A 21,385-nucleotide genomic window follows, 5' to 3' on the forward strand; every position below is an offset into this window, starting at 1 on the left:
CCACCGCAGCCACGCCCACCCAATGGGCCACACCCACCCGGCACCCGACGATACGCAAGTGGATTTTGGGTTGCAGTTTGGGCACTCGGTCTCTAAAAGGTTCGCCATCACTCGGCTAGGCTTTGGGTTGGAACTGGAACTATTTCATTAATCTCTCTGTTTCCTTCAGAAATGTCCCAGGTTCTTTTTCCATTGATCCAAACTATGGGGAAGTCCAAGAAATCTGATTTCCCTTATTCAAACTAGCATGAGCTAACTAAGCTTTAGAAGTGGTGCTCAATGTGACATGTCTCTTTAATTCCTTATCAACACTGGATTTCCCATTTTTCTGAAAAAAGAGTCACATTGCCTCAGTCACTTGAATTAATGTCTAATTTTTAAAATGCTGGTGCAGACTTAGCTTTGTTAAAATTCAAATTTTCTGATTTCTTTGTTGTTTCTTTTTAGGGTATGGTGCTATCTGCTGAGTATATAAAAAAGAAACTGGAACAGGAGATGGTGTTGTCTCAGGCTTTTGGGCGTGATTTAGTAAGTTTTTATTTTACTGTAATATGTTCATAAAGTGGAATCATACCTCCATGTTTTGCTATTAACTGTTGAATACTATGTCCAAATTGTTTGAAATATTGCTACAATTTAAAAATATCCCACAGACTTTCCACTATTCTAAAAAACAATTCCTTGAAAGAATTATTTTTAAAAATTGATTTAAAAACCATTTATGATTTTTAAAATATTGCTGACATTAATTTCATTAAACACACCTTATTAAATTAATTAATTGAAACTAAAAAAATTGTTGAAAAGGTCCCTTATTACAGATGCTAAAATTAAAGCAAAATGTATTCATCACTTATTAAAATGTTAGTAATTAAGAAGCCTTCACAAGTGGCCATCTCCCAAACAATGTGTTTTCTCATTCATGTTACTATACTGTTTAGAACAGGGGTGTCAAACTGCCGGCCCGTGGGCCGGACGCGTCACATGGAAGCCGCGGCCACCCCATTGTTGGCAATGGCAAAATCGGCCCAATACGTTGCGCGACGTCACGTGACGTTGCAAGTTTGAAATGCCTGGTTTAGAATATGAGAAAGTGATCAATTGCCTGCATGTGCCTCCCAAGCTTTTGTGCATTTGCTATTAGAAAACATTTGCCACTAAAATTCAAAGACATCATCTGAAAACAAGAGTTTTTCCCTGTATAAAGCTGAGTGGTAGTTATTGAAAAGATCATTTTAATTCAAAGTAATGATTAAATTATTATTTAAGTTAATTTAAATTTAATTAAATTGAAGTTCAGAAAGATTTGGAATTGATTTATTTATGTATTTTAAAGAAACAACTATGAGCAATTGTAGCAAATTTGTTAGAAGATTATGGATTATGTTTGCTAAGATTAAGAAGTCTTATTGGTAAATGTTTTGGAAGTTTCTCATTGGCTATTGTAGGAAGCTATGTATTTGTTTTATTTGGTTTTCTGTTTAATTTAAAAAATAGCAATCTGAGTGCCACTTTTTTTCTTTGGTTCCCCACTTTTTCATTCTTTAAATATTACATTGCAATTTATTACTATGAGAATGGCAAGTTTTAAGAAAAATGCTTGTTTCAATGCTAATTAAATTACAGTGTTTCTCAACCTTGACAATTTTAAGGCATGTGGACTTCAACTCCCAGAATTCCACAGCCAGCAATGCTGGCTGTGGAATTCTGGGAGTTGAAGTCCACATGCCTTAAAATTGTCAAGGTTGAGAAACACTGAATTAAAACATACATTTTACAATGTGGTTTGAGAGAAATAGTTTTTAAAAAATGACAGGTAACTGCATAAATAGATGGAAATGCCTTAATTTTTCAAATATCTAACAGGCTTTTGTTTTGTAGGGTAGAGGAACAAAACATTATGGCCTAATTGTAGTGGGCCATTCCTTAGGAGCAGGCACAGCAGCCATTTTGTCCTTTCTACTACGTCCACAGTATCCAACTCTAAAGTGCTTTGCTTATTCTCCACCAGGTGGGCTTTTAAGGTAGGTATCTGCAGTATATTTAGAAAGTAAGAGAATAAGGGATTGTAAAGTATGAGCTGCAGCTGCCAAAAAGAGACAATGCACTCCTAGGATGCATCAGCAGAGGGATAGCAACAAGATCACAAAAAGTGATAGTACCTCAGAGATCTCATCAAACTTTGGCAACATAATTTCAAGCTTTTATTTAGTTTTAAGGATAGATACTGACTTTTTTTAAAAAAAACTGTTAGTAGAAGGATTTTTATGCTACATATCAATTACTTCATTAGGTACTATCATATCCTCAATGATCCGGATTCAGCAACCTATCTCTGATGATAATCCTCAGCTCTTCCAAAGTCATTGTAGCAGAATTCTCTTTGATTCTGTTCATTCACCTTATCCATTATCTTCCATTTCTATTTGCCACGACCATGCTAAGTACAGTTGATTTTTCTCATCCATCATGAGGTTGTATCATAAGCTAGTTAATGTGTCATACCTACCTCTGGTTAAATCCTAAGATGAAGAGAAAGATCTTTTGCTGGAACATGCCACATAACAAATAGACCAGGCACAGCCACCAGATAAAACTGAGATCGGATCATCAGTCCTCCTGAAAATGGAATTAGCAGGGAAGAGGCAGGGGGTTGGACTAGAAGACCTCCAAGTTCCTTTCCAATTCTGTTATTCTGCCCTTTCCCCTCCAGCCTAAGAAAGTCCACCCCCCAAGAGTAAAGGAGATATATATATATATACATTTTGCAAATTGTGAGATGGTATTATAGTGGATGTCTTCTGGAATACCAAACCACATAACATTAGGTGAACCCTGACCCTATTGGGCATTTTGAAAGCCTTTAAGACCTGATTCTTTTCCCAATTAGATGAGCCCAGATGGGTTTGTTGCTGGTTTTCTTGGTTGCCAATTTGTCCTTGTCTTTGCTGATTGTTTGGTCCTATAGTTTAAAATTTTATTAACCACTAAGAATTGAATTTGAGAGATGCATTGCCATATAAATTGGTTAAAAAACCAAACGTTCTTAAGCAGTTATCAAAACTACACTCAGAGCAGATGGCCCATACTATACAATTTAAATCTCTGCCTGGCGGTCTTTCTGTAATTTCAACAACTGTAGATTAAGCTTCAATTACTTGTGATCAATCTTTGTTGTGATATGCTAATTTTCCAACTACTAGCTTTGCTTACATTTCAGATTCTCTCTCTTGACTCTGAGTGTCTAACAGTAATGTATGACCTGAATATAAGCCAGAGTATGATCATCACCTTAACAGAACATAATCATTGATGGATTCTTTTTGCTGTCCAGAATATCCATACTAATGCTCTCCAGAGTCATCATTCAAAGATGGCAATCTTGTTCTTATTCTTCCAATGCTTTAAGTATTCTCTTTAGATGGGGGGGGGAATCACCAAAATAGAACTATTCTTGATTTTTTTTCTTAAGTTTATCCATATCTTCTTCCCTAGGAGTAATCTCTTCTTTACTTTCTTTACAATCCAACTTTATTTTTGAGCCCAAGAAAATTAAAATTCCGTATGCCCACTTTGAATTCTTGTTTGCATTAATTTGTGTTCTTAATATTTAATGTTATACCTTATTTTTCTTTTTTCATTTTCCATTTTTACTTTCATAATTAGGTCTTTCAGCTGTTCACTTTCATCCCAATGTATTAGGTTTGATCCTTCAATTTTGAATTCATCTGTCATCTCTTCCAGACTTCCTATACAAGTTAAATAGTATGGGAACACAATAAAATCTTGTCTGCAATATTAAATGATTCAGCCAATGTTTCAACTATGTCTTGGTACTTTTCTGTTTATCAGCCAGTCTAATGCCTTTGGTAGCTAATTTTTTTTTATGGAATTGGTTCCTGAATATATATTCTCTATATATAAATCTTCTGTCATACTAAAATCCTATGTGTAAAGTATTTCAACATTGAATTTCCATTTTCCTGTAACCTCCTATGTTTCTATTAGATCTCTTTTGTGATTTCTAGTAGGTATTCTTATCTTCGTGTAGATTTCTGTATACTGGCAAACAGTTGATCTACTGGGATTCCCAGGAGTAAACTTTATGAATAAAATTAATTCTCTGCAAATTGCTTTTCTCTTGATATAGAAGTACATTATCAATAATACAAACCTGGAGCATTACTACCACTGTTACTACTACTACTACTACTACTACTACTACTACTACTACTACTACTACTACTACTATTACTATTATTATTATTATTATTATTATTATTATTATTATTATTATTATTATTGATTTCATCTTCAATTTGATTCACAGCCTGGGACTGGTAAAAGTTTAACAGTTCAAGTCCTAATCAAGGACTTAAGAGCTGTTAAGGTAACGTCTAAATATATAGGCAGTTTTGAGTAAGGTGTGTTTTTTTTTTGCAAAATAAGAATATTCAGGTCTAATAAGTTTTAAATTCCCATGTATTTAGACAACCCTTTGGGTGTTACTCCAAGGACTCCTATTACTATTAGTACAACCATTGATTTCTTCCTCCACAATCGCACAACTTCAGTTTGCAAATCATGATATTTCATTATTTTTTCTAGTTCTTCAGTTCATGCATCACCTGGTATTGCAATATCAGTGAACCAGACTTTTTCCCCTCCACAATAGTAATGTCAAAAATGTTGTGGGCCAGATATCTGTCTGTTTGAATCCAAAAGTTCCACAGGATCTTGACCTGTTCATTTCCAAGAACTTTGTCAGCTTGATATTCCCAGTTATTTTTACTGCATTCAAACCTAAACTTCTGGCAAAGCTTCCAATTTTTTTTAATTTTTTTTTATTATTATTATTATTATTATTATTATTATTATTATTATTATTATTATTATTATTATTATTATCAGCATCAGCATCAGCATCAGCATCAGCATCAGCATCATCTGCATCATCTGGCATTGTAACAGTAGCCAGGAAACCACAATGCTATTGTAGAGTAGTAGTTTGGCTGCCAATTTAACAGCTCTGTTGTAGGATACGCTCATGTGCCTCCCAAGGTCCACCACAAGAGGGCAAACTGGTTTAGCACCTGAAAGAAAGACGAGTGGCTTTTCCTGCAGCAGCATCCTAGGCTCCCTCCCTTTCCTGGAGCTGGGTCGTAAATGGGCACCACAATCGCAACTGTTAGGTGTACAGAAGCTGAGGCAAGTGACGAGAGCTTACCCTGCTACACAGTGCTAGGACTCAAACCGCTAGAGCAGAGACTTCATTAAGCCACGGAGCCACCATGCCTCTTGATCTGGAGCATTAATTTCTTACTTGTTATATTTACTTTTTTTTTTTTACATAGTTAAATATTGGCACCATTTTCTTGTATCCTTTTCTTACAGCGAGGATGCTATGGAGTACTCCAAAGAATTTGTGACTGCAGTTGTGCTAGGCAAAGACCTCGTTCCCAGGCAAGTCAGTTAATTTGGAATTCTTTATTTCATTTTTCTTCTATTTATACTAAGCTATAATGCCTGTCTCAATTCCAGTTAATATCAGTTTCATTCTCCCACTTAACAGCCATTCATATACTTCTTCCTTGACATTTTTTCCAGCTATCTACCCATTTTACTGTATCTTTTCCATAAACAGATACTCTACTTTAACGTATCACATACTGGTGTAGTGACATAACCCTTCCTAACCTCTCAGCTGCCTCTGTTACTGAAAAGGGTGAAATATGCACAAATATGTACCACCTCCTTAGTTATTTATGCTGTCATTTATACATTTGTACTTTCTCCCAGGTCACTTCTCCTGAGCCATCTTACACCTGTGAATTATCTCCTGGCTATATCTTCCGTGCCATCTCCCATCTATGCACTTTATCTTGATCTCTGAGTGTTGTCATCTTCCTTCTGTCTAGCGTCTTTGTATTATGTGAGCTGTGTCATCTTATGGTTGTGTACAGTTTATTATTTTATGTATATTATCATTTGTTGCTTACCTGAATGTTATTTCATTTCAGATGTGTGCATTGTTATTTGCTATTTTTTTAGTTGCCTTGTCACTGTAGCTAGAATGCAGTTATGAATCTTTGCACAGTATTCTTTTTATTCACAGAAGCAATCATTCTCAAGTAGTTATATTAGGAATGTTGACAGCTAAAGACAATGAGTGATGGTGAGCAAGCAACTTCACTATAATGGAAATTGTAGTGAAGACGAGATAGATTCTGTGCAAAGGGGAACTTATACTGCAAATCCTCCCAGCAAAAAATTGGCAAACACCACATTGCTATTTTTGACTCTTATAAAAAATCCAGGATATTGGAAGGGATGAATGGCTACAGAAAAGAAGATTCAATTGACTTTCAGTAATAATCACATTTAATATATTTCATTTTCCCAATAGAGGCAGAAATATTAATACCTATCATTTATTTGTATAACATGTGAAATCTGTGAATGAAAACTACTGAAGCATATTTTCATAATCTCATAAAGGAAAATGTGGTATGAATAGCGATCTGTTTCATTTTCTTGCTTAGTTCACCTGTAATGTGAGCTCTAAAATGTCACTCATGTCCTAGATATAGTAACTCTTCCTGCACATATTTGGTCATCTGTATGTTTTTGGATTCCTACTATTAGAATAGTAAGCACGTGTTATTTGCTAAGCCCTTGAACTCTTGTTTGGTTATAAATAACGTACAGTATTTAAATAGAACTATCTTATGGATAATGGATGAACTCCATTATATTTGTCCTTATATTATGTCATGGGTAAGTTATATCTGATTAAATCTCTCTTTGCTTTTCTATTTATGATTCTCATAATAGTTAAACCTGCATCATTGCATCTGATACTCTTTATCATTCAGGATTGGCCTTTCACAATTGGAAGGATTTCGCCGGCAACTTCTTGATGTTTTGCAGAGAAGTAATAAACCAAAGGTAAAAAGTTTTCAAATCTATTTGAAATGAAAGTAATTGTATTAATCAGTTTTTTAATCTTTTTTTGTTGTTTAGGACTTAAGCCAATTGTAGTTGTCTTGTAATTGTCAGGCCCAAGCAACCAGGGCTACACATAAATGACTGAAGCAAGGAACATTATTCTCCACCTACATTACAAGAATCTCCCCAGACTTGCTTGCCTTTCCCTGGAAACAACCAGATAAGGCTTTGTGGCTCTTGAGGGCAGACATGTTTATGCCTTTTGTGGCTACTCAAAAGCTAGGCCCATGCTTGACCTCCCCACTTCCAGCCTAACTGGCAGTTTCCCAGCAATGATATATTTTGGATATTGGCTGGTAAGAGAACCTCACACTTTGGATCCAACTGTAGAATTGTAATTGTAATCCATAAATTGTTTTCATGTTAAATTATCAGACCATTTAAAAAAAATACAGAGTTGATACTGTTTTCATTTTTATTTATTCATCCATTTATTAAATTTACAACTTTGGGCAGTGTAAGATGTGTGACAATTTAAAACTGTACAATACTGCATACTCCTATAGCTTAATCTGTCATTCTTCTAAAGAAGTTTATGTGCAAGTTCAAGTGAGAATGTAAAGTGTCCTAGCAGCTGTAACCATGTGCAAAGCCAACTTTATATACTTTGTAGGAATATGTAATAATTAATTAACAGAAGTACAGTTACTTAACAGGAATCAGTTGGGAAAGAAAAACAAAGATATTTAAAAAGTTTTCATTCTATGACAAATAATCTTCCAGAATTATAGAGTTTGATGACATTGCCACCAAGTATGAAAAAATGATTTAACCTAATTATTTTATTTATTTATGAATTATTTATTTTGACAGTCAACAATGGAGTAATATACTGTGACAAACATACTATATCAGTTTTCTCTAAACATGTATAGTACATTTCAAATTTATTTTCCATTGTATTCCTATTGTTGCTTTTCTAGTTTTAAAAATATTAGAATTCTTAACAGGACCTATTCTCAAACTGGTACATTATTCAAAGTTGTGTTCCTTGCATAGTATTTCAGTTGTATTAATATATCATTGATTTACCATTAAACCTACTTAAGTGTCAGGATGATTTTTAAAGGTTAAGGAAGTGAAGAATATATAGACACATCTTAGCATATTGTCGTACTATCTACATATGTATTCATCTATTTATTAGACGTACATCCTGCTTTTCCCCAGGAGTTCACAAAAGTCTATATAGCACCCCCTCTTCCAGTACTTTCCACAACAACCCTGAGATTACATTGGACAGAGAGAAAAAGTGACTGGCCCAAAATTATCTAGTGACTCCTGTGATTAAGAGTGGACTTGAACCTGGGTCTCTTCAATCCTTATCCATTATTTTAACTACCATAGCACAGTTTCTCTAGAATAAATCAATAAATATACATGCAAGAGTAACAGAATGTCTGAATTACACAAAATGGTGTTGCAGCTGTAGTATACTGTATTGATGGATTTCTGCTATTCTGTTGATTGACATATTCTAGTTGAATAAAAGTACACAATGTTAAATCTAAGTGGACAAAAATGTTCAGTCTACCAAGCTGAGATACTGTGGCTTCTGATACACGTGCGCGCGCACACACACACACACTTTAAAGGTTAAAACCATGAGAAAAGGTATGACTGCTGTTTTCTTTCATATGGTAGCTTTTAATAGTGGCCAGCTCACACTCCTTCATTCCTTTTTTTTTTCTTGGATAGTGGAGAATCATAGTTGGTGCAACCAAATGCATACCCAAGTCTGAGCTCCCTGAAGAGCTTGAAGGGAACTCAATAACCAGTAACCGCCTCTGGACACATCCTAGTGACTTAACTATTGCCCTGTCAGCCAGCACACCTCTCTACCCTCCTGGACACATCATCCACGTGGTTCATAATCATCCTGTTGAACAGTGCTGGTAAGTGGGGGAATAATGAGTAGCAAAGTTATCAGGGGATTTTTTTAGGAAGAAAAATATAGGTCTGGTTTTTTTCCCCAAAATATCTCTTAGAACAGAGCTTTTCAACCTTTTCATCCATTGTACCACTTTTAGGATATGGCAACATCCGAGTACCACCAATCGCCTAGCAAGGTGTCAAAAACTTGATAACCAAAAAAAAAAAACCCCCCCCCAGAAAAAAGTGATAAAGTACAGGTAGTCCTCGACTTACAACAGTTCGCTTAGTGACTGTTCAAAGTTACAATAGCACTGAAAAAAGTGCTCCCAAGTCACAGCCGAGCAAGACACCTGCCCGCCCGGCAGTGCTCTTCCTCCCGTCCGAGGTTTTCATTGTTGTGAGCATTTCTGTTGAGGATTGGCAGCGGGGGTGGGGTGGAGGTGTTTGGTTTTTATTCCCCCCGTCTGATGGGTGGTTGCAGCAGGTTTTGGTCACTTCACATGACCTGGGACACTGTGACCGTCATAAATATGAATCAGTTGCCAAGCATCTGAATGTAAATCACAAGACCCGGGAGATGCTGCAATATTCCAGCTGATTGGCACTTCTTTAGGGCTCAGCAGAAGCACCAGGATCAGCGCCGAGCTCCAGACGGAGCCTGGCGCTGATCCTGGCGCTACCACTGAGCCCTGACAGCCCCGAAGAAGCGCCGATCAGCTGGAAAGCGACACTGATCCTGGCGCTTCCGCTGAGCCCTGACAGCCCTGCAGCTCCAGCCATCTCTCACTCAGGCTTGTGTGGTGCTGCCACCAGTTCAGCTCATTCCCCTCCCTCGCTACCACTTTTCTAGGATGGTCACATACCACCTGCCAGGTGCCAATGTACCACAGGTGGTGTCCGTACCACTGGTTGAAAATCCCTGTCTTAGAACTTTTAATATTGATGATGCTTACTGATGGTGCAGTATATGTTGTTATTATTACTTCCCAGGGAATTGTGGTTTTGTTTTACCTATTCTACACACATACAGCAAAATTAAAGAACTATCCCTCCTCTTCTCCCACCCCAAACATAACCAAAAAATGTAAAGCTAGAGAAAGACAGCACCCACCCAAATTGTTTGCAGTTAATGGTGCTGGTCATTTCAGTTAACCTAATCTGAACAGTCCTTAAACAAAGGCAATTCACTATCTATTCATCCTACAAAGCAGCTGAGTTATCTGCTTTATTAGTTGAAAGATAAGCTACAAAGTTGAATTTCCGAATCAGATGTAATTATAGTTCAGCTAAGAACTACAACTTGGACATGTCCCTGATGCTTTTTCATTAGTTTTTTAGCTTTGCAGTACAGTTATGCTTAATGTCTACTGACAATCATGCGTCTAAGAAAATGCATTGTATAATATTGGTATATATTTACACAATAAAATGCAGTGTTATGCAATGAAATAGTTTATTAATCATCCTGGTTCTTGAATAAAAAAGTTATGTAAGGAAAATGCTGTAGTTACAAGGCACAGGATTTGAATGAATTCTTTCTGTTTACTCTGCTTGTATCACACAGTAGCCTCATAAAGTGGTAAAGTAATTAGACATGATGGTTAGTGACTGCCTCATCTGATATCTTTTATAGTTGCTGTGATCAGGAAGAACCTACATACTTTGCCATTTGGGGGGACAACAAGGCATTTAATGAAGTGATAATTTCTCCAGCAATGCTGCATGAACATCTGCCATATGTAGTAATGGAGGGTCTTAACAAGGTAATAATCATTCAGTGGTTTTGGGATTGAATGATGAGTGAACAGTTAGAAACATCATGCTGAGTATCTTGATGAGGAGAACTAATGTAGATTCTATGATTCGCAGATATAGAAAGAGTACAACATAATGTAGCAGAAAATTTTCATGAATGCATCTACATTTATATAGACACATGTACACAATGCACTGATGGTATTACTTAGTTTAGGTAATAAAACGTCTGTAAGAAAACAAGCTCAGAGAGCATCAAGGACCTGTCATATACACAATCATTCAGTTTAGCTCATGTACTGAGAAATGCAAGTGCATCACTTTTGTAAAACCAGACCAAGATAAAGTAGTCTGTGCTTACATTTACTTACTTACATCTGCCATAATATCTTGCTGAAAATTACTTTGGAATACCATTGTTTACTGTAATTGGCAAGGAGACTAGAGGGAGGGAGAGCAATTGTCATTTGAGCAACAAGTTGAATGTCTGTTGATTATATTGAGCTGGTACTTTCCCAGAGTATGATAGTTTCTTATCTATCTTGCCATTGGTAAGATGTTAATTATATTAAAAATCACATGATCTGTTATAGGCTACTTTAACGTGATTTGTCCTAGCATTTGTTTAACACTACTCAACAGTAGAGGATAGATTAGAAATGAAAATACAGCAAAGTTATTATTCACTAATTTACTTTACATAGGTCCTGGAAAATTACAACAAGGGCAAAACAGCTTTGCTTTCTGCAGCCAAAGTGATGGTGAGTCCTACAGAAGTGGACCTCAACCCGGAATTAATCTTCCTGAGTCAACCCCTGCCTAGTAGACCTTCTATACAGATTGGAATTGGAGACATAACAGTGGACAGAAGGAACAGCAGTACTAAGTAAGGATATGGCTCTGATTTTCTAGAAGGGCTTACGAGGGCTGCTGGTGATCTTATTCCTGCCTGCTATCCTGTTGGTGAATATCGTAATTTCTTAAAGAGTCATGCCTTCTGTATGCACTTCTGTAGCTTGTTCCAGGAAATTATAGTCTAGTCTTATCGTAGTCTCATATAATTTGTATTCTCCTTTTGCAGGAGTAAGGCTCACTCTGAAATCAGTTTGGAAGGGTTTTATGAAACCAAGCTTCTGTCACCAGTGCAGAAGGATCCTGTGGAGATCCTGCTACTAGATACCAAGGAACGCCTGTCTGTAGAACTGCAGGACCGGCGTGCTCCTCTTGCTACAATGGAGAGCCTATCTGATAATGAATCCATCTATAGCTTTGATTCAAGGCGTTCCTCTGGTTTCCGTAGCATCCGTGGCTCACCCAGTCTCCATGCAGTCATGGAAAAAGATGAAACTCATTGTTTTTATATTGATCCAGCAATTCCTGAGGAGAATCCCTCCCTTAGCTCTCGGACAGAACTGCTTGCTGCTGACAGCCTCTCCAAACATTCCCAGGAGACTCAACCTCCTGAGGGCCTGCAGAACAGTGGAGACATCACTCCTCAGCGGCGATGCAGTGATGAAGGCGCTAGTAGTGATATCGATCATATTTCCTTTACTCCAGAAGAATTGACCCTCCAAAATGGGAGGCTAAGTGATGCCCCCAGCCCACAAGTGTTGGAGTTTGCGGAGTTTATAGATAGTCTCTTTAACCTGGACAGCAAAAGCAGTTCCTTTCAGGACATTTACTGCATGATGGTATCGGACAGCACCAGTGATTTTGCTGAGATTCCCAAGTCAGTCAGTGACCAAGAGATCTTGCTAAGAGCACAGTATGAACCCAACTTAGTCCCAAAGCCCCCCAGGTTATTTGCAGGCTCAACAGATCCTTCCTCAGGCATATCTGTTTCCCCTTCTTTCCCTCTGAGTTCTTCTGGAGAGCTTATGGACCTCACTCCTACAGGCATGAGTAGCCAGGAATGCCTCACCACTGACAAAATCCGGACTTCCACTCCTACTGGAAATATGACCAGTCCTGCCAAACAAGAAGACCTTGTGATCTCAGCCCTCTAATATAGGAGAGAAGGTGCAGAATAGCTAATCCTATAGTAGAGAATCTTGGGATAGCACTTGGAAGAGCTGGTCTCTTGGCAAGTGAGAATGGGTGAAAATGCATGGGGTAGTATAATTTCCCTTCCTGGGTGCTACACTAATGGCACTACAATGGATTTCAGCATGAAGGATGCCACATCATGGGTCATGTTCTTTAGTTAGGGAGAAAATCACTGCCTAATGCAGCTTGCTGCTTTTCAGGGTCTCATTCACTGAAGTTAGATGATTGGTTTCCCTACCTCAGCATATTTCTTTAACAAGAAGGCAGACTCATTGCCTTTCCTGCTGAAATTATGGGCTAGATGATTAGAGTAACTGAGGCTAAAAGGTCTGATAATGCCCAATTGTCATGTCAAAATCAAGGAAATTGTGGCATCAGGCTTTATTGCACTAGTGTGTCATGTTTGATCCAAGTACCTGTTTATTGTTGTCATCATGATTTTTTTATGACATGCTCTCCTGTTTTATAGCCATTGACTGTGTTCCAGAGGAATGCAGCCGCCTGCTCTAAACCCTAACTGGGTGCAGTGAGAATTGGGATGGGGCAACCTGTGCTCCTCCGATTAGCTCTGTGTTCAGTGATATCCGCTCTTCTTCTAAGAAGAAAGAAAATACATGTGCTGGAGAGTTGAAGGCCATTTCCATCTTTCATCACCCACTGGAGGGGTGAACAGTCTCTTGGGTCTCACATTGTTGCACAGCTCCCCAAACCACTATGAAATAGAGACAATCTTGCTCTCTAGTATAATTGACATCTTTATTTGCATGGATTGATTGGTCTAAACTACCTTTTGTTCTTCAAGAAGCTTGCCTATGCCCTGCATTATTCCCCAAGTCCTTGAGTATGGAACTATTTTGTTCCCATTTATAATTGCAGTATAATATTGTCTGTCTCTGAGTTCAGGAAAAAGAGGGACTTTTACTGCATATTGAAATCTCATGTATGTTTACATATCTACTAAACATTTGGGAGGTAATCAGGAAATGTCTACTTTTGTGGGGAAAATGTGCTCTCTGCCCTTCCCATTTCTCTATTGACATGGGGCCTAACTCAACTATGGAAAAAGTAAGAAGAATTGCTATTACATATCCTTACTAGAAAGTAAGACTGGAATGTTGGCATTAACCCTCTGTATATGCATCCTAACACCCAACTGAATATTATGAGCTTATGAATATGAGGTAATTGCACAACAGCAGCTCCTGAAATCGCATCTCAGCTATTAATCCTGCAATTTGGTGCTCACAATTAAATTCATGACAACAGGGTGACACTGTGTAAAATTGCAGGGATTTTCCAATGATGAAATTGGGGATGAAATAGCATTTGTGTAGAAGATAAATATACTTGATCTACAGTCCTTTTTAGGTACTAAAATATAACTGAATATGACATTAATGCCACAGCAAATTCTTAACTACAGACTAGTTCAATATACTGTGTCTGGGTTCTACAAAGTATACTAGACTCATCTCACAAGTCATGAAGTATGTCCTTAGTAAATCCCTTAAGTTTGCAGCTGTAAGCCTCTGAGTAGGCTGTTAAAATAAAGTGGTTTTGAGGAATTTTTTAAGCTCCCATGAATGATTAGTATGCTATGTTATGCTTAGAAGTTGTACGTTGTGAAGAAAACTGAGAAGAACTGTACACTTTGTGTAACAGATAATATAATCTGCATATCTACTTGTAAACAGTCTCAGTGGGCTCAGTGAGACTTTTTCACAGGTAAGTGTGCTTAGAATTGCAGTCTTAGTTCTAGGAGACTGTCTACATTCAAGTTGTTGCCTTCTATACATTAACACTGCATTTATTTGAAATAAGTGCAATTTACTTGAAATAAGTCTGCAGTAAACTCATGTGACTTCCATTTGAAAAAATGCATTGAATTGGACTGCAAAATTTGGTTATAATAATATACTTATATTGCATTAATGTAACTGATTTTACAATATGAAGGATATGTTGAAACTGGGGCCTTTTGTTTTTATATACTCTTAAATGAGACAGGTTAACCTTATTTTAAAGTGATTGTGCTTTAGAATTATAAATGTCTACACTTGAAAAATGTTAATTTAATGATTTAGGGTTATTCCAGTTTGTTCCTCTTTTTCCAAGAATTCTTGCATCAGTCAAGAACAATTCTGTCCATCTTTGAGGAAAAAAAATCTGTCTTTTGTACATAGTACAACACAACAGTAGTTGTCACTCATTTAGATTACCATAACTATGTCCTACTCCGGGCCAAGGTAACCACGTGTTCTTCACTAAAGAAATAAGTAGAATAATAAATAAATTATAAAATAAAATAAATAAGTAGAAATAATATTGAGCTATTAAAGATAAATTTGTATTTTCAAACATTCAGGTATACCTTGTGATGAAAGCACATAAATACTTCAATGAAATTTGGAAAAGAGGAGATATTGGTAAGTTTAAGGTGCAGATCCTTATAATGAATTAGACGCTCCAGATTGAGTGGCTTAAGGATCTGAGATAAACAATCTAAATTGGGTGGTTTAAGTCAGTTAATCTCATAAAAGCAATGTTTTGTAAATTGAACTATATTCAGTTATTATGTTAAGGCTATGATATTTGGTTTGCAAAATCCAGAGTTGATGTTTCTGTTTTTGCTAATATCGAATGGTTATCTAAGGATAGTCCTAGCTAATATTTAGCACCTAGAGAATTCTTTAAACATCAAAGCACTTTACAAATTAAATAATCTTCCCAAGCTAGGTCAGGAGAACCTCAGATGGAAAAAAAGAAAGGGTTTATGCTTGTAATTGAAAGAAGCCTCTATGATATATTATTTGAGGTAGTGTTGTTAAAAAAAAATACTGAGGCTACATAATATAGGCTTCTTGCTTAAAAGAATTATTTTAGATTTAGAGAGTACTGAAAATTGATGCAGCTTTGCTTGAAGAAGACTTTAATTTGTTTTCCTGATGGTAGATGAAGCTATTGCACTACAATGTCACATCTGACCTGAAGGCAATTTTATTGTCATTTCTTAGGGGTGGTTATTATTTTTATTTTAAAGTTGTTTGACAGTATCCTTAAGATGTTTCTTGCTCATTTTCTTGCCTGGGGCAGGAAGAATTTATCTAACTTGATCCCAGATTATCTGTATAATTTGGGAATTTTTGTTCCAAAAGGAGAAACACATTCCGGTGACTCATATTCTTCAACTAACCTTGAGTGGCTGTAGTAAAATGGGAATTGATTGGGAACATTTAATTGTATCAGTTCACAACATTCCATTTGCCTATTATATTCTTATTTATTATATTCCCTTAGCACTAATTGACAATTTTAATATAAATCTAAGTAGTATATAAACATATCCAGCAATATTAATATTCATTTTAACTGGAAATTATCTACAACTGACATGTAAATTCAGTGGCCTGTTGAGCTTCATGCCTAAATGTGGTACTGTACTACCTCTTGTCATTCCTAGAAAATGCTACTGTTCACATGTATGTTCCCTGTACCTTGGGGAACATTGATTTTCATCAGTTTTTTTCCCTAGGTTTGAAAAGCACCACTTTATTTAGTTATAATCTATTATTGTTCTATATTAATAGCTAATAGATTTTGAATGGAAATTATACCATTCGGATGAATGTTTGAAGCAGAGTTGGCCAGCTGATTTACACTAGCAAGTTGAATTTGTGCACTTTAACAAGTACTAAATGCAAAAGTTCCTTAAATATGCTGATGCTGCTTTGCCAAAGATGCCCTCACAACAAACATCTTTCAGCTAACATGTTCTAAGTTAGCACAGATGGGGAAAATGGATCTTTTGCACAGCAGTGTACATTAGGATTATGCCTAATGGACAGAGATTCAAAAAATATAAAGTAAGTGGGTGGCTCCAAACTGTCAATCTCTGAATGTGGCTAAAGAATATATGTGACACATTTTATCAATAAGTCTTTTATTGTGTTTAAATATAAGTGTATAACAAAAAAAAAATACTTAACAATAAAATTTCAATGACCGGGTAGCCATCATCAAATATAATCAGAAACAGGTACATAAAACATAATAACTTGCATTTTGTTTAATTAATTGCACAGCTTAAAATAATTTATTGCTGTTCAGATGAATTAGTTGAAGGTTGTTTCCATTATAGATAACTGAAAAAAGGTGTTCTTAAAATTTACCCAGATCAATAGTGTTATGTTAGTTCTTCTGAATATGTTTGTTTCAGACATAAATCCTATTATTAAAAGAGTTGTGCCAAATGTGATGAATGGAAACTTCATCTTATGGTAATTCATGTGGTTTTAAATATACGTTGATCTTTCCATAATTTTGTTCCTTTTCAATAATCTGCAGTTTTCATTTCCTATTCTATAATTTTTCAAACATGTTCATTATAATTATACTTTTATCAACTTTTCCCCTGTATTCTTGATGCTAAATTGATGCCTTCTCTTTGTCATCATTTCATCTTAGCACTGGAGTCATCTTATTGTTTCAAAAACCTGTTTTCTGTTATCAAGCTTTCCCACATTTTAAAATTCAAAACTATCCATGAGAGTGCTATTGTTCCAAGCCTGTTTTCCAAGTATTCAAATTACCATATTCAAATTACAATTCTTCTTCCAAATAACGCATCCTTTGTTCTTCAGATTGCCATGGGAAATACGATTATACAAGTGTTGCTGAATAATGCCTTTGATGAGCACATAATTTCTCCTTCATGTATTTTGAAAACTTTGGGTCTTTTTTTTTGTGCAATTAATTACCATTTCTCCTACTATGCAATTGTAATTTTGAAGTATCAGTGATCAGCTTTAAAAAAAACATACTTATGAGGAATGGCTATATGCTACAATTTTGCTTTACCCTACGGTTTCAGGAAACCTGATGCATTGTCTCTAGTTCAAAGCCAGCATTCACTTAATAGGAAAGGTGATGGATGGCAGCTAGAATGTCCATCCTTAAAATTTGGGGAGGGAGGGGTATTACTGTATAATGTGTACTGCTAAAGATAAAATTGTACAGAATGAATCCTATGAAATCATCTGACACTTCCATAGTCCATCCTGCCTAGGATTGGCTGTTCTGGTCATGTTTTTTCAGTGTCTCAGGCAGAGGGTTTTGGACTTGTTAAAGATTGAATCAGGGATTTTACAGAGATAAATTATGTATTCTACCATTGATTTATGGCTTTAACAATAACAGCACTAGCAAAATAGTCCCTGATTAAAGCTTACACTAAGAAGTTTTAAATTTAAACTGAAAAATATCCAAATGATTTCACCAGAAAACATCTAGCTAATGTTCCATAAATTTTAATTTATAATATTTAATTAAATCATATTTTATATTCAAGCCTCAAACTTGGGGCCTATTAAAACCTAGAAATGTGTAACAGAAATATGCAGGTTTTTTGCACAATCTATCTTGATGTCCTTTGTTTCCGAATTGTAATTATTTTTTTCTTTAGCACCTAGTATTAATGCTAGTAGAGTAAGTGACATTGAAATATTGAAATCAAGTGACATTGAAATCATTGAAATCAAAATGTACAAATTAAGATATCTTATTGAACATAGTGTATTCTGTTCAGATAAATGTTATCTTTAAACATTATTTGCATACTCAGATCATTCAGATTATGTGGTCCAGAAGGCACTTAGTTATGAAACCATTAGTCAGTTGGGAAGATTTGAACATGTGCATGTATATGCACCCCATTAAAGACTTAGCCCCAAATGCTTTCACTTCAAAATGATTGCTAAACTTTAAAGAATTGGAAGTTGGAGGTGGGAGAAGTTGGGGTAGGATTTGTACATAGTTTCAGAGATTAGAAACTTCTAGAGAAATGAAAACAAAACACTTTATTTGATTTTCTCTCTAATGGGGAATAGACAAAAGATAATCCACTCTGGAATACATTTTCCATCCAAGGCAATAATAGCATTGAATCACTGTATCCAAATCTGAATTCTTATAAAAATGTAGTCATTGAAAACTGGAGGCCCACCTTGCCCACTGAGACACAACCATACAAGCTAACCTTTCTGTGTTATCTTCATCTAGTTTCCTCAATTTAAGAATCCTTTTAACCATGGGGTTTAATTCCTGGGTCAATTAGCACCTTTTAGAACACATTGTGTAGGACATTCAAGCACATAGTAAGTAATGAGTCCTTAGTTATTATCACAAGATTTTTCAAAACTAATATTGAACAGTGAATTATAAATAAAACGCATGCTGCTAAATTTATTCCAGATTATTTCCTTAACTCAGCTAACATTAAAATAATTTTTAGATCTTTCAGTTCAGTTTCTCTAATGTGTTTACTGAGGCCATCCTGGCATTACCCTGTGGTAATTTAATTTTATATTTATAGTAATGTATAGCAATCCAATTTTATATTTAAGACATACTTCCCCCATTTATTATTTTTAAATAAATTTGTTGTTTATTCTGGGTGTTTTACACCAGAGGCAATAATTCTATTATTTCTCCTTTTTGAACTTTATTTATATAACATTTCACCTTCTTTCCCCCTTTCCTTCCCTCAGTTTTTTTGGGCAAGTAGAAGCTGAATGGCGAGGCCTAGTTTGGTTTCTATTTCTCATTGCTTAAATTCTAAGATTGGATTAATTACCTGACACTAAGTTTGCTTCTTCCCTTAAATGTTCAGCTCTAAAATAATTATGATTTTATCAATGCAAGAAAAACATAAAATTCTTTCTCAATAAGCCCTTAGACTTTAGTGTGTTCATTATTTTTACTTTTCCCATTCATTGGCTATGCAAACCTCTATGTATTCATTTTTGAAGGTTGGTGTCTTGGTACTTAATACGTAATAGCTGTTCTGCTCTTTGTCTTTGGTCATATCCTTTTGCCTCTCTTTAAGGCCACGTAAGGATAGGGAACATGTATCACTTTTATTCAGAAGTGATATAAATCTTTTTCAAGAAAAGGAGAAATTTTTATAACTAATAATGTAATAAGAATTAAGAATGCTAAAATCTCACATTTTCCTATTTCAAGCCAATTGTCTTCCACTTATTTCCTCTAGAAAATGCACAATTATTTGTAGACTTTTACACTGTTTCTGGTTAATCCATGCAGAGTTTTATGTTATTTTTATTTATTTAACTGCATTTGTATTCTGCTGTGCTCCCTTTCATTGCTAACCTCAAATGATAAAGCACATATCTGACAAGAATAGTAGCATTCAAACCCGAAGTAGCAGTAATAGTAGTAGTAGTAGTAGTAGTAGTAGTAGTAGTAATAGATACAAAATAATCTTATATAAATAAGTGTTAAAAGCCAATCCCATGCAACAGTCTTATTCTATTTTTTTCTCTTAAAGAGCCAGGTTGTCATGTGTCTGATTAACGAAACACTTAAAAGGACTTTTAGGCATATTTTTCCTAAAAGCATTTATTAAGGTTACAGAGACGTCAGTACAGCATGGTGGAAATGCTTAGGTCTGGCTTCTCTTCCGTTACGCATATAATCCTAAGCATTTCCCACTCCCTTATTTTGGGGTCATGGTTCACATCTTCCAATCAACTTGGAAGATGTGATTTACTTCCCGTTTCTTTCTCCGGGGCTATCCTTATGCTCCTCCCTCTTTCCCAGTTGCTGGTTTAACTATATAAATACCAGACAGTTCTGCATATTGTCAAAGCAAGAATATACAGTATTTGCAGCGTTGACACAGGTCTTAGCTGCTAGTGCATTTATGCTAGTGCATTTATATCCTTTCTATCCCCAATACTTCCATATTTCTGTTAATGATCCTCCAAAATATATTGCAGCCAAAATTATGCTGCCTCTATTTGTCAGTCTTTATTTATAATTTATTGTTTTCCTCATCTATGAATTTCAGGCAAGTCTCTGAACAAGCTACCTAATAGACCACCACTTCACACGCACAACACATCATATGTGACAGTAACTGAAAATACAATCACAGTGCCTAGAAATAGGCTGTGTTTTAATAGCACTGGATTTTGTGAAATTAATATTGGTTGAATTAGATAACTGCACCCAAATTTGAACTGCTTGAAAACAAGATTACCACTAGATGAGAACAAAGATTTGCCCAGTTTCTGTATCTCTTTGCTGCTATCTAATGATCATTCAAGTGCAGTCCATTCTGAAAGACCTAACTTGAACTTTGACTGAAATAAATTTTGTAGAAATGTGAGAAAAGTACTAGTCTTCTTTGTATCTGGGATGGTCTTGTTCAGCATTATTATATACAGATGAAAATCTCCTTATCTTAAAATCACTGTGAAATAATCTTTAAGTTTTGCATATTGTTATGGCCATTGTAAACCTTATCTCTTATTGGTAAGTAATTTAAATTACTCTTCCATTAATTTATTGCGACTTACATATTGCTTTTTCTGTGAAAATACCTTACTTTTATAAAATAATTTTTGAGGTTCCACAAAGAATGTGGATTAATTAGATGTTTAGTCAAAACAATTTCACTTTTATCTGAAATTTATTTCATTATGGGCAAACCCTAGCTGTTTAAAGAGGCACATTGTAGCAAGAGCAATGCATGGTAATACGATGCACCATAGAGCTCTTTAACATTAAATATAACATGGAAATCATTAATCTCTATTTGTCTTTATGAACATGAGAAGCATTTCTGTCCTGACTTCCCACTAAAGCTTCCAATTCACATGGATAAATTTATAAACACTTA

At 35.6% G+C, this 21,385-nt stretch overlaps 1 protein-coding gene across 1 annotated transcript in view; it reads left to right on the plus strand.

Moving 5' to 3' along the window:
* Positions 1-13,293, plus strand: part of DAGLA (diacylglycerol lipase alpha) — a 32,831-nt gene extending 19,538 nt beyond the window's left edge. Inside the window, exons 12-19 of the mRNA XM_015816523.2 lie at positions 448-528; positions 1,882-2,024; positions 5,395-5,463; positions 6,876-6,948; positions 8,707-8,903; positions 10,517-10,646; positions 11,343-11,524; positions 11,720-13,293. Coding sequence (XP_015672009.1) covers positions 448-528; positions 1,882-2,024; positions 5,395-5,463; positions 6,876-6,948; positions 8,707-8,903; positions 10,517-10,646; positions 11,343-11,524; positions 11,720-12,644 — 1,800 coding nt within the window. The 3' untranslated portion in view covers positions 12,645-13,293. The remainder of the gene's footprint in view (positions 1-447; positions 529-1,881; positions 2,025-5,394; positions 5,464-6,875; positions 6,949-8,706; positions 8,904-10,516; positions 10,647-11,342; positions 11,525-11,719) is intronic.
* The last annotated feature ends 8,092 nt before the right edge of the window (positions 13,294-21,385 follow it).

This window comes from Protobothrops mucrosquamatus, unplaced genomic scaffold, assembly GCF_001527695.2.
Source record: "Protobothrops mucrosquamatus isolate PMUCROS unplaced genomic scaffold, P.Mucros_1.0 scaffold_115, whole genome shotgun sequence".
NCBI lineage: Eukaryota > Metazoa > Chordata > Lepidosauria > Squamata > Viperidae > Protobothrops > Protobothrops mucrosquamatus.